This window comes from Symsagittifera roscoffensis, chromosome 4 (genome assembly GCF_963678635.1).
Source record: "Symsagittifera roscoffensis chromosome 4, txSymRosc1.1, whole genome shotgun sequence".
Lineage (NCBI taxonomy): Eukaryota > Metazoa > Xenacoelomorpha > Acoela > Convolutidae > Symsagittifera > Symsagittifera roscoffensis.
The window spans coordinates 32,441,862-32,456,441 of record NC_087065.1 but is presented as its reverse complement, the minus strand read 5'-3'; the positions used below and the strand labels follow the sequence as shown (position 1 = coordinate 32,456,441).

Sequence of the window (14,580 nt, the reverse complement as noted above, 5' to 3'; positions counted from 1 at the left end):
AGAGAAACGAGCCCTATTGGAAAAGCGATGCCAACATTATGAAGGAGAAGGACAACGGCGGCCAAACAAGTTTTTTCGAATCCAAGAAAATACAAAAAAAAAGAAACAACAACGAAGCAATATCGGACTAGCCTAAAATCTTTATTCAAGAAGCCAAGGAACGTAACATTCGACCGATACGAAGCATTTACCCGAAAACTACCTAAAACTGAAAGCTTGGAACAATTGTTGATGAAACTGTTGGTGAAGTTAGGCTTCGAATGTACATCGTGCATCGACACAGGGCTAGAAGCGGAAATAAAAAGAGAGTCGCTTACAGCCGATATGTCAAACGATCGAACTAAAAAAGGATCTGTTAGCGAGGCAAAAACGCCACAGCAAGCCTTTCATTATGCGAACCGGCGAGAAGTAGGTCTTTTAAAAACCAATCACAAATCAGAACGCGAGGCAAAGAGGGACCAACCTATTACACGCAGGTGAAAGAAGAAACAGTAGAGTTCATTCCAAAATGGGGTCAGATTAAAATTACGAGGTGAACTCGGTCGAGGAACATCCTAAAATAGAGGAAGTTATAATAGACAACCATCCGACCACAGCACTACCTGCTTTAATTGAGCAAACCCGTTAGAATCTGTATACCTTCAACAAAATCCCGCAACCGACGAGATAAGCAGTAAACGTGCAAAACATAGGCGTATTGCGAAGCTGTGCAAGACAAGGGGCGTTAATGCAAACCATGAGGAACAAAATCACGAGCAATAATATCAAGAAACTGATATGACAGTGTTTCTAAACTATTTACAGGCGGGAGACATTACTCCAGGTGGGAACTCCACCAATCGGACGACAGGACCACTAACTCGATCCGGTACGGAAACGAACAAGTTGGGGAGTCAACGAAAAGGACTTTAAAAATCACTTGTTATGTTTGAGATCACGACCTGGTTTTCATTACGGGCACATGTTCTCCCACAAAGTTTGTCACCAAAAAGACTGCAATTGTGCTGGACGATTCAGTCCGGGCGGCCAAAAAGAATTCAATTTAATGAGGACTATGAGGCGGATAGATTGGTCTGCTAAAAGGGATACAAGATCACGTCATTTGAACAAGTTGCGACACCAATTGAGTCAACAGAATCGACGGCGAACAACGCTTAATTCGTTTCCCACGATAATCAAAGAGTCAAGATCTTGAAAGAAACAATTCGTAAAAAACTGCAGATATTCTTCCAACTGCACCGGGAGAAAAACCAATATGATAGGTGAGCCAATTACATAACTGAAAATGTAAACTATGACGCTCAATTAAAGAAATGGGTAAAATCAACGTACACAAGCCTGTCCACACAAATAGGAAGAGAAAAAACCCAATCGTATACACAAAGTCTCTATCGGACAACAAAGCATTGCATCACAATTAGGAGGAGAACTCTCATATACAGACAAAAACAAGTCAAAACAAAAAAAAATCTTTCATAGTTCAGGGGAACATTGTTAAGCTAGAGAAGTGCAGCGATCAACAGTTTCTAAGCCTAATAATTAAAACTGTCAAAATGGACGAGTCAATGAAACTGTCGAAGCAAATCAATAGGTTAATCCGCGAGAAAAATTCTCAGATGCCAAACATGGGCATCCTATAGACAACATGGCTCAATTAAAACAGGAAGGAACAAATTAATCGGGATTGATATAATTCTGAAAGATGCGCGTCCAATATGCATACAGTCAGCTGAAAAGGGGCAAAAAAAATTCATCTTAATTGGAGAACAGGCAACAGGAACTTCTCAGATCCGAACGGGATTCTACGGGCTCACGGACATGTCCTTAGGGTTCCAAAAGCTATCGAACTAGAACTTGAAAACCGAACAGAAACCACATTGAGAAGTTGAACAAAGTGCTGGATTACTCTTTAGTAAAAATTTGGCCATCTCAGAGGAAAAATGCATGTTTGGGTGCAGATTATTTGAAAGGCTAGGACTTAGGGGTTACTGAGTACGGTACAATCATTGGCCGAAAAAATGGAAGCTATTCTTGAAACTACAACATCTAAAGACCCACCAACGAAAACAACCTAAAACTGAAAGCTTGGAACAATTTTTGATCAAACTGTTGGTGAAGCCTAATAATCAAAACTGTCAAAATGGACGAGTCAATGAAACTGTCGAAGCAAATCAATAGGTTAATCCGCGAGAAAAGTTCTCAGATGCCAAACATGGGCATCCTATAGACTACATGGCTCAATTAAAACAGGAAGGAACAAATTAATAGGGATTGATATAATTCTGAAAGATGCGCGTCCAATATGCATACAGTCAGCTAAAAAAGGAGCAAAAAAATTTAATTTAACTGGAGAAGAGGCAACATGCATTTCTTAGATCCGAACGGGATTCTACGGGCTCACGGACATGCCCTTAGAGTTGCAAAAGCTATTGAACTAGAACTTGAAAACCGAACAGAAACCACATTGAGAAGTTGAGCAAAATGTTAGATTGACTCGTTAGTAATATTTTGGCCATATCAGTTGAAAAATGCATATTTGGGTGCAGATAATTTGAAAGGCTAGGACTTAGAGTTACCGAGTACGGTACAATCATTGGCCAAAAAAATGGAAGCTATTCTGAAACTACAACTTCTAAAATCCCACCAACTTGAATAGTTCTTACTTAATTTGGCAAAATTAAGCACATTACCTTGAACATTAGTGTCAATGGCTAAAAGTACAATTCTACGTGGGAAAAACAACATGCTAACCCTTTGAAAACGTTGTTAAAAGCAGTTCAAAATATAACCAAAAACAGACATTTTGCAAGCGCCAGGGAAACACGCGTGGTTTGCGACGCAACTCGTGAGTGCATGAAACCCGCCATGTAGAAAAATGAGCAAAATACACCAGATGGCTGGGCGACCGTCGCAGAAGCCTCACATTTCCTTAATTTTTGCGAGAATAAATTTTGTACAGTTAAAAATTTAATTGAAACACAGAGCACCAAGCATCAGTAAGCCCAGTGAAAAGACATAAGGGGAACAATAGGATTTCTCTAATTCTGTCTTCAGACGAATCTCATTCAGTATCCTTTCAAGGCTCGTATTTTTTTCCTTTTGTTATTTTTGCTGTTATCCAAGGTAATGCCTGGAGATCTTTTTCCTTCAGAACTTTGTTTCTTGCTATAACCCGATGTTTTTCTAGTACACAATGTTTTTGTCAGTTACATTGTTTTTATGAGTCGGGAGGGTAATTTCTCTAACTGCTACTCTCCATTCACCTTGCAAATCTTTTTCTTCACTCAGGAAATTTTTGAATTTGGCCAGAGTGTTATCTTTGAAACGTTCATTGATGCCGATGAAACTAGGGTAATTGTATAGGAAGAGGTAACATTTTGGCTGAAGAGGCATTATGAGCCCTCAGTCTTGATTATTTATGACTTATCCTTCTCCAGAACGCGATGAAGTTCAGACTCGTAAAACTTTCCCTCAATCTGTTCTCTGTTAGCATCAATCAGATTGTAGGCTAGAGGATTTAGTGTTGGTAGGTCAAAAACGTTTAACTTTCTGTCGCAATAAATTGGGTATTTTTATCAAGTTACTCACACAAGCAAAAAACGCGGGACCTTTGTCACTGTACTTTATTTTCAACAATTTTTCATCATACTTTTTCATTTTCTCATTTTTTCGTTTTCGCCTCCGTCTTTTCTGTCGTTGGAGAATCTGAATCGTTATTGGGAATTCCGTATGAGACGGAGTATTCTTCTGACTCTTTTACACGGTTTTGGTTTCGGATTTTCTATTGTTGTTGAGACCTTTTTTAAATTCTCCTAAGATTTGCACTGTTTCTTTACTGCCAAGTACTTTTCTCTCGAACGTTACTATCTTCTTATACTTATTTTTTATCATGTTCGAGCCGTACTTTTTCTTCGTCCGTTAAAATTTTAAGTTGTTCTTGTTGGGGCTCAGCAATTTCCGTAAAATTTTCCTTTGTTACAGTAGTCAAGGTAGAAGAGTTGAGCGTTTTAACTTTTTAAAACCTTTTTCATGAAGATCACGTGCAATGTGGATGCTCTTTAACATATAATTGTTTCGGAATTAAAAGGAAATTTTCAGCAGTCATAACCAATTCGTGAGGTACACTTAACAAAAAAAAGTAGAATAAAGTATTTTTCGCGCTAGTTGGACCATTCCTTACTCAAAATATTCGCGCATTTTTCATAACACTGATTTTTTGAGTGAATATTTAATTGTATGCTGTCTCAAAATATTCGATATTTAAAATTTTAACGGGTACGTTTCCATTGACTACATCGAGCAAACTTTCGCAAATATGTGTTATGATCTCGCAACTTAAAGTTTTTTGAATTAATCGTCTTATCTGGTCAGGTTTCAGTTGTACCATATGCCGCAGAGTAGTTACGTTTTTCTTTTTCATTTGCAATTGGAGTAGTTTCTGCTTTCGATAAGGGCAAATAAAAACTGTTGGCCCAGGCCGTGTGTTATTTGAACAAAATCTCAAATAATTTGTTGTGCGGGGGTCCAAGTCGATTAGACGATGTCCAAAAGTGTCTGTGTTGAATTACTCGTAACAGCGTCTCAAAATTTTCTCAACACGTCTAATGTAGACAAATCTTCTTTGGAAAATATTATGCGGTCCTTACTCTGCTGCAATCGATACGCTCTAGTCACTCTAATGGAATTTTTATATCATCCTCTGGAGTCTTCCATGCACAAAACTTTGAGTTTTGTGATGGATATATCCCCAGCTCTCTGATGTCTCGCTGTTGTTCGTTTTTCAACCAATCATAGAAAACCTTGCTTTTCTTCAGGGCCCAATGATTCCTGGAATTGGAATGAAGTGTTTGTCAATTGCAACTTGGCTAACTTTTGCTTTTTTAAACAAAATTTTTCAACCTGAGGACAACTCAAATCACCTAGGTTATCAATATTTTGGTGCAAGTACTTGGCCAAAAATGCTTTCTTTTGTTTTCTTTAGCGTCAAAAACTGCATTAGGATTTCTCAACACAAATTTTTGAAGTACAGGATTTGAGTGTATCTAAAGGTAATCACCGTTTTACCAAAGGAGACCGTGTAAATAATTTTTTAAACAGTTTTAGGCTTTTTGTACGAGTTTTGGTAGTACATTGTAGTTCACTGGAGGTAAAAAAATGAGTTATCAAAACCAATCAAGCCACCATAAGGTCACAATTTTATTGAATTTTCGTAGTGAAAGTTATCAGAACTAAAAAAAAACAGAGAGTATGCAGCTAGAAATTAGTTTCGTTAGGTAGAATTATCCGGATAAGTTTATTTCAAAGACATATCAATTTTGTGAAGTATTTTTAAATCAATAAGAGTTACCCTGCTTTTTGCAATTTCATTATTTATTTTCTCCAACACCTAGCCAAGCTGCTGATTTTCATGCCAGTGGGGAAAAATGGCATTGCAGATACCTTTTAGACATATTAGGATATCGGTGGTAAATGTTTTCGGAAAACGTGTTCCTATTTTAAGAAAATGGAGTAATAAGCATATGAAAGAACGTTTTTAAAACGTTATCATTAGTAAAACGCTTCTGCTGTATTAGTAGGATACTTTTATTTCAACGAAAGGTTGCACTCTTCGATGCAGTACATGCAGTCATTTTTAACAAGCTGATACTGAACATCAAGGTTGTACATGGCAAGTTTATCATCACAGGCCAGATTTAATGACCGGATTTTGTCGATATCAAAAAAAAGACCTTGAGTCGCGGCGTTTTTTGGATGACACTTTGAAATTTTGTTTAGGCAGTTTAAGTGTGAAGGAAACGGTTACCTTTCTGTCGCGACAAATTGGTCATTTTATCAAGTTGCTCACGCTACCAAAAAACGCGAGACCTTTGTCACTGTATTTATTTTTCAACAATTTTTCTTCAATCTTTGCTATTTGTTCAATGTTTTGATTTCGCCTCCGTCTTTTCTGTCGTTGGAGAATCTGGATAGTTATTGGACATTCCGTACGATTGGAAGCCTTCTTCTGACTTTTTTCCGCGATTTTGGTTTTGGATTTTTCTATGTCGTTGAGACTTTTTAAAATTCTCTCAAGGTTTTGCACTACTTCTTTCCTATCAAACATGACATGTTAACTTGGTTCTTGAGGGTCCCTATTCGCATTTCTCGTGAACCTAAGAAGACGCTGAGTGAACCGCTTGTTTAGCATTTTGGTTAATTGTCAGCTTTCCATTCAAGCTGAGAGCGTTTTAAATGATAATGAACGCCGGAATTTTCTGTTACTTGTTGCATCTCGTATAAAAATACTGCAACCTTAAGTCCTGTTAGTAGTCTATCCACATATAACCTTAACCGTTGCATTGTAACGGTTAATAGTCACTCTTTTTGAGTTATTTACGGTTTCAAGTATGGTTTTTGCTCTAACAAACTTTTTCTTTTCTAAAACCTGTAACTGTTCTAAAATACTTTCAGTCTGTTTATCGTTTCTATCTTTTAATACTTCATTTTTATCACGTTCGAGCTCTTTTTTTCATCTCCCGTTAACAGTTTAAGCTGACCTTGTTGGGGTTCAGCTTTTTCCGTAAAAGTTATCTTCGTTGCAGTATTCAAGGTAGGATGGTTGATTGTTTTTATTTTCAATACTTAAGCACGTGGTTGCTCTCTTACATATAAGCGTTTCGGAATTAGAAGGTATTCTTCAGCAGTCATATTTGAGTTACTTAAACTAATTAAAGTATTTGTCGCACTGGATAAACTTTTCTTTACTCAAAAAAAATTGGACACTTTTTCACAAAACTGATTTTTGGAGTGACTTGTATGCTGCCTCAAAACGTTCAATACTTGCATGCTTAACGGCTACGGTACCATTGACTACATTGAGCAAACATTGGCAAATAAGTGTTATGATCTCACAAATTGAAGTTTTTCGAATTAATCGTCTTAGCTGGTCAGGTTTCAGTTGTACCATATGCCGCAGAATAGATATGTTTTTCTTTTTCATTTGCGATTGGAGTTGTTTCTGCTTTCGATAAGGGCAAATAAAAACTGTTGGCTCAAGTTGTGTATTATTTGAACAAAATCTCAAACAATCTGATGTGCGGGGTTCCAAGTCGATTAGAAGATGTCCAAAAGAGTCTGTGTTAAATTACTCGTAACAGCGTCTCAAAATTTTCTCAACACGTCTAATGTAGACAACTCTTCTCCGGAAATTATTATCCGGTTCGTTCTCTGAAGAATTTGGTTGCTGCAATCAATACGCTCTATTCCCTTTAATGGATTTTTTATATCACCCTCTGGAGTAGTCCATGCACAAAACTTTGAATTTGCTGATGGATATGTCCCCAGTTTTCTAATGTATCGCCGTTGTTCGTTTTTTAACCAATCATAGAAAACCTTGCTTTTCTTTAGGTCTCAATGATTTCTGGAATTGGAATGAAGTATTTCTCTATTGCAACTTGGATTGTTTTTTTTAAACAAAATTTCTCAACCTGAGGACAACCCAAATCACCTAGGTTATCAATTTTTGGTCCAAGTATTTGCCCAAAAATGCTGTCTTTTCCTTTAGCTTACAAAACGGCATTAGGATTTCTCAACACAAATTTTTGAAGTACAGGATTTGAGTGTATCTAAAGGTAATCACTTTTTTTACCAAAGGAGACCGTGTAAATATATTTTTTAACCAGTTGTAAGCTTTTTGTTCGAGTTTTGGTAGTATATTAAAATAAACTGGAGGTAAAAAAATGAGTCGGTCGCTGTAGTCTTAAATTGTTATTGCTGATCATTTATCTACAAAGGCGTTTTTCTTGTAACGAAAGCCTTCTACGTCAATCACATCTGATCTCTCGCTTAGCATTCTAATTATTGATAAACTTCTGGTTTATTCAAATTAACGAAAAGGCAGGAAGCTTTTCCATTCAAATAACTCATAAAGCTTTTGTAACAGTTTCTGGGCAACATGTAACAGTATGTTGGACCCTCTTGGTAAAACTTGGGGATAAATCCGTCTGCATTGTGCAAACTCGCGTGCAATCGTAAAAGTTTTCAAGTATTTGTCCAAGGAAGAGTTATCAATAACAGTCAAGCCACCATAAGGTCTCAAGTTTAATTAAATACCGTAGTTAAGGTTGTCAAAACTAAGAAAAAACAGAGAACACGCAGCCAGAAAACAGTTTCGTTAGTTAAAATTATCTGCATAAGTTTGTTTCAAAGACGAATAAATTTCGTGAAGTAATTATAAATCATTGGGAGTAACCATGCTTTTTGCAATTTCATTTATAATTTTCTCCATTACCTCTCCAACCTGCTAATTTTTAGGACAGTGGAAAAAAAAGACATTGCAAATACCGTTTAGACACATTAGGATAACGATGGTAAATAATCAATTAAACCACCGTAAGTTTTTTGTATTTTGATAGCTTGTTGAAACGTAGACCGATTTTTCTCTCCAAGTCTTTATCAACCCATTTGAGTTAGTCAATTGAATGGTGGAACACGTTTTCATTATCAGCAATAATTGGTTTGCTCACAGTACCAGACTTTTGTTTTGTTGAAATGCACGAAGTGATTTGTTGAAGCTCATTCAATTAAAGCTGATCTTTGAAAATAATCTCGTATTCTTTCTTTGAAAAATCTTTTGCCCTCTCAAGAAACACGACGTAAAGTTTATTAAAGACTTTGAATTTTTTTTTCCGTGAGTCAAAACACTATTAATTGTAAATGTTCATCAATATCTTCAGTACACCAAGTTCCCTCTAACTTTTTTCTTAATTCAAAGTTTGACGAAATTAGCGTTTGGTATTTTTTGCCCAGGAACGGACGCCGCCTTCGGAGAGTTAATATGTACCATAATTGGAGAGTAATTATGTACCTTTGGCGAATTTTTTTAATGTACCATAAAAGTCAGCTCCACGTTCACTAACAAATTTCAACTAGGTCGAAAGTTCGTTCGCCTGAAACAAATATAAAAAATTTAATTGGATTCATACAATTAGCCAGGAACAAGAATTAGGACCCCAAAACTGGCTTTGTATCGTGTCCCTTGTTGTTAAGCTAAGCTTAGGAAGATCCTGAGAAGGGGGTCTTTTGCTTTTTGAGTGGAAATTTCTTTCATTTACAAAGTTCTAGGATGAGGGTGCTCCAAAAAATTAAGGACCCCTTTCCTAGGATTTTGCTTTTCATGAAGACCCACCCCCTTAGGAAGGAATCCCATAGGATCCGGGACACGATACAATACTACTAAAACCAAATAAATATTTCCAAAAAAAAATAAAAACAATTGTTTTTGGAAAACCTCCTCCTATTTTAAGAAAGCGGAATAATAAGCATATGAAAGAACGCTTTTAGAACCTGGTCCACTTACTTTTTATTCAATTTTAAACTTGTGATCATAAAAAAATTGGAGTGTGTTCATAGTCAAACTTCTCTATAGTGTTTTTCTGGCGCTCAGAATAAATGTTCGTGAAAAATTTTCATAGTAAGTTATTCTTGCAAGATTTCCTCACTTTTGCAAGATCTTGCAAGATAAACTCCATCTTGCAAAATCTTGCAGGAAAACCTTTCTTGATCGACTAGGGCTTTCTGCTATTTTACCAAATATACTAAATCAGTAAACAAGTTCCAAAGTTTTTTATGATCCAGTTTATTACTATCAAACTTTTTACTTAAACATGAAGATTTTTGATGAATAAATAGGTACTCATTTCACATCAAAACAATATGTAATAGTTATTTATGAGTCTCTGTCACTCAACTGTTTTCGAGTCGATCGGAGTTACGCTCAAAAGAATGATTTTAAATTATGTACTCTCGTATTTCTTATGCATTTGAACTTAAGCAGAGTAAGTTTTTCGATACCTACCTTATCATATTACGATATACTACGGGTATAACACAGACCATAGATTTTAGGCCGCGGAACTAACGTTGGTGTGACCGAAGAACTCGAAAAATTAGACACGGGCAGCTGGGTCATGTTGCTTTGCCCTCAAGAATCTTTTGACTAATTTTTCCACCTTACCACGATTTTTTTGATTATGTGGCTACTTAGTATAGTTGGTTTGGACGCAGTGGGCTAAAGTCTGACTCTCCGAAAGTCCTAAGGTGATGAACTTTGCGACCATATACCGCTAATAATTGTTCGTCCGCGCAGCGACTAATCTTTGAACGCCACAAGTAACTTATCTCGACCATCGCGACTGAGATACGCTATTTCCAGACTCAGTCGGCGATTAATTTTTTGGCCATTGAGACCGAGATACGATATTTCCAGAATTTGTCCGCCAATTAAAACCCTGTCCAGACTATGGATTTTTGGTCCCGGAATTAAAATTTCCGCGACCGAAAATTAGTCGAAAAAAAGTCGAAAATTAGTCGCTGAGCTCCTTCCGGGTCCGACGTTTCGCTGAGTCAAGAGCAGAATTATTCAGAACGTTGTCCAATATTTTTGTTTCTGGTATGCCCAATAATTTTTTGTCCAATATAAGGTTTCTAGTTTGTGTTTTGTGCTGTGTGTAGCGACACTTCAGTGTGTTCGCGATCAGCTTCCCCACCCAGGAAGCTCTGACCACCATCTACAGCAGCATCCTCTCCCACCACCTGCACTCGCAACAGGCCACTCCCAATGTGACCAAACTGGCCCCCATTCTAGTCAACAGCAGCCTCAACCTCCATACCAGAGTCACCAGCTGCTTCCTCCCCACAGCTCTAAAGTTCCACTACGTCTTCAACCTCAGAGACCTATCCAACATATTCCAGGCTAGTACTACCACCAAATTTCACACCCAACGAACCCTCCCACACGCTCAACCGTGTCATGGCTTTCAAAACGACTGCAGGCTATTAGCCTATACCTTCTATTGCTCTTAACTGTTACAGGGTAGTTCAAGTGTCTCTACGCTTAGTTGTGACCTCAGAAATGATGCCAACTAAAGTATGAGTTCAATTTACTAGGGTTAAAAAAACTGTTAGGGCGCATAGAAAATGAGAAGAAACCAAATCTGAAACTATCAAAAACTATTCTTGAAACTTTTTCAATACAATCGATAGCGCCGATCTTGGAAAGCTACCCACAATTGCTCAACTTCTATTTTTAGATGCCTTTTTTCTAGCTCGAAGTTAGCTCGAAGTTGTCAATTTCAAACTATATCAAGTTTGTTTTGATGAGTTAATTTTTTTGATAATATTCTACATTTCATATATGCTTAAGGGGGAGCTTAATTGAATGCATGATTTTGCTATTGTTGGTATTTTATTCCCATATATATGTTGTCTGTCTAAATAGTTTTTTAAAAACTTTTTTCAACTGTTTTCCTTGTTCAGGGCATTCTGTTCTCGACGAAAGAGAGCGTGCGGAGTTCGCAGGAGTTCGTGCGTCTTTGGATGCACGAGTGCAGGAGAGTGTACAGGGACAAGTTGGTGGACACGAAGGACCTCAATACTTACGAGCGAGTGGAGAACGAGATACTCAATAAAGCATTCGAGGTCAGTCAGCCATTCTATCATTTATTTGCTTCTTTCTGTCCTTCACTATAGTCAATTGGCCGGCCTCTGTTCTCAACACAGCACTTTTCTCAAAAAGTTAGGCGAACGCGGTCTCAAATAATTGGTTTTTAAATAATCAGTTACTGTAAACATTTCTGTACTGATTTTAGACACTTTGCTTTTTAAAATGTTAGCTAGAATTAAAAGGTAGCTAGCCAATTTGTTGTTTTGTTCATAGAAAGGGGGAGAAAACCAGGATAACCTGCCGCGAGATCTCAACTTGGAGGAGCTTAAAGTGACGCCCCTAATTTACTCCCACTTCGCACATGGTCTAGGAGAGACCCAGTATTTACGCATAGAGAGCTGGGATGCTCTCAACAGGATATTGTCGGAGGCCCTGGTCAATTACAACGAAGTGAACGCTGTAATGAATCTGGTTCTTTTCGAAGATGCTATGCAGCACGTGTACGTGAAATGTAAAATAAATTAAGGATAGCCGGTTGTTTTGCATTTTTTAAAATAATTGATGCGTAGTTTGAACTGGTTTGCGTGTTTGTGTTAGCTGTTTTTGCGGTTTGGTTGAAAAAAATATAGAAAGAAATTTGAATTTTTTTTGATTTGTCGAATTTGTCTAACTTTGAATATGCCTAAATTCTAGGATTTTGTTTATATCTTCGAACAATTTCGATATGATAGGATATGAAGAGAAATTTAGAATGTACGTATTTTTGAGGTTGTTTTTTCAAAAAAATGCTAATTCGAAAAATGAATAGAAAGCAAAAGAATCACAACAATGTTCAATTTTCAAATAAATTTTTGCATAACTTTTTCGATTTTTTTCTCGGGAATATGAAAACTAAAAAACTCAAACCATTTGCCAAACCGCCCACACCGCTAACGCAAACGTGCAAACCACTTCAAATTGCGCACTACACAACCAAATAATTCCACTTCTGTAAAGACAACCCGGAGTGACAAAAATGTATGGAAAATAATTGTCACATAAAAATCTACAGATTAACATCATCATAGAATCGATTCATCTACAACCTTTTTGCGATCAAAATCGACTCTATTCAAATAGAATCGATTGTTTTATTACAAAAAAGTGGATTTTTTGCCAGCTTTTTATTCTTTTCTTTAAAACAAATAGATAACCAGTAAGTAGTCAATATATAATCTGTAGATAATCTTCATATAAAATGTTTGAAAATCTGGTTAAAACTGATTTTTTTGATTCAAAAACTAGAGGTTTGTAACAATTTCATTTCTGACTTTCTAAAACAAAAGTAAACCATTGTTTTTTGCACAACTTTTGCCAAAAGTGTGTGAAAAGGAAAAGTCTACCTCGATGACATTTTGAGCTGAACTCACTTGAGGAGAAGTAATAACCGCAAACTAGACGTAGAAGATTTTGCAACTTGAGGTTCCTGCGATTAGAAAACAACTTTTATCCAAAACTTTTTTAAAATCCGTATACTTTTTTCAATGATTGCAATTTTTTTCAGTGCAATTTAAAAAAAAACTTAAATTATCAACACAGAACAATAAAATTCATATATTTTGCTTATAGTCTGTTTATGATCTGTATACAATCAGTATATGAAATGTAAGCAATTTGAGTAAAATATGCATGAAATTTCATGCAAAAAAAAAATCAAGAAAATTTCGATAATTATTACAAAATGAAGATAATCAGTATAAAGTTTTGCAAAACAAAGTGCCATATAATCGATAATTAAAAGAATGTAATCAAATTTTTTTCTAATTAAATTTAAAACATCTGAAATCTGTAGAATTTTTTATTGATAAATCATTTTTATCCATTTATGTCTCTGCGCGAAATACCAACACTTTCTGCTTTAACTTAAATTGAATTTGGTTTTTATATTTTTAGTCTGAGTTTTATGTTGTGACCATTGAAATTAGGGAGGAACCTAGTACTAGCTTTTTATCTTTTTTTTGTTTCCAGGCAAAATCAGGTACTGCAAACAATAATCGGAATAAGCCTAGTGACATATCTTTTCACATCTCTTTAAATTGCAATGTAATCAACAAAAAATATTTTCGAAATAAATGTTTCATTTTTGTCCAAATTTGACTGAGTAACGCGATCAAGTAACGCTCCTTAAATGGAATTTTTTTTTTTTTGGATTTCAGGAAATTTTTTTTATTTCAATGAAAAAAAACTCGGTTTGGACATTAATTTAGGGCTTGTTTGGCAATAAAGGTATTATTAAACTCAATTTAGCAATATTTTACAAAGAAATAGAAAAAATTTTCAAAACTTTTATAAGTTTATTTTGTTTCGTTTTGTTTTTGATTCATTTTTGGAGACAAGTAATCAAATAATGTCGATCTGCCTACTTTTCTAATTTTTTAAGCCCTTCCTTAGTTCTCAATCCACACCACCCACTGAAATCGGCACTAGTTTGAAAAGAAATAAAAAGACTTAATTTTTTTTCTAATTTTTAGTTATCAATATGGTTGGGACATTTTGTGCTACTTTCACACCACCCGCATATCCTTGTTTGATACTGCATTTTGTTTATGCTTGAAGAGCGGTTTTTTCTTAAAATGGCATACATGTTTAGGTCTAATGTTACCCTTAAGAAGCAAATTTATCATAAACTTCAAGGTTATCAACAACGTAGTTTTTGCATCTTGAATCTTTCTCCCTAGTCCGATTTGAGGGTTTTGGGAAAAAAAGTTTCCTAAGGTTTTGGAAATAAAAGGTTTTGACTCGTTAGGTTAGTGTAACATAAATAATTATGTTTTCTTATTGTGTACATTATGTGTCCTACCCAATACCCAAGATAAAAAAGAAAGAATATATTGATATGCCTAGATACATTTTTTTTGTTTGAAACCCATACTATGATATTTTTTTCTGTGTAGTCTCCCTCAGCAACAAAACTTATTTGAATTTGGAATTACGCACTAGTTTCTTAAGAGCTATAGCATTTGATTTGAATTCGTTAAAATTTAGAATTGGCAATTTAAAATTTTCTTGTCGGTCGGCGTCAAAGGTGATATATCACCTTTGACGCCGACCGACAAGAAAATTTTAAATTGCCAATTCTTTTTTGGACTTTCAAGTTTTTTTGGACTTTCAAGTTTTTG

The 14,580-nt window shown here is 35.8% G+C and overlaps 1 protein-coding gene across 1 annotated transcript in view; it reads left to right on the top strand.

Annotated features, from left to right (window-relative positions):
- The window catches only part of LOC134844184 (dynein beta chain, ciliary-like), a gene marked incomplete in the record, with an annotated part of 486,199 nt that overhangs the window by 71,481 nt on the left and 400,138 nt on the right, over window positions 1-14,580 (top strand). Inside the window, 3 exon segments of the mRNA XM_063860749.1 lie at window positions 10,492-10,731; window positions 11,296-11,457; window positions 11,696-11,922. Coding sequence (XP_063716819.1) covers window positions 10,492-10,731; window positions 11,296-11,457; window positions 11,696-11,922 — 629 coding nt within the window.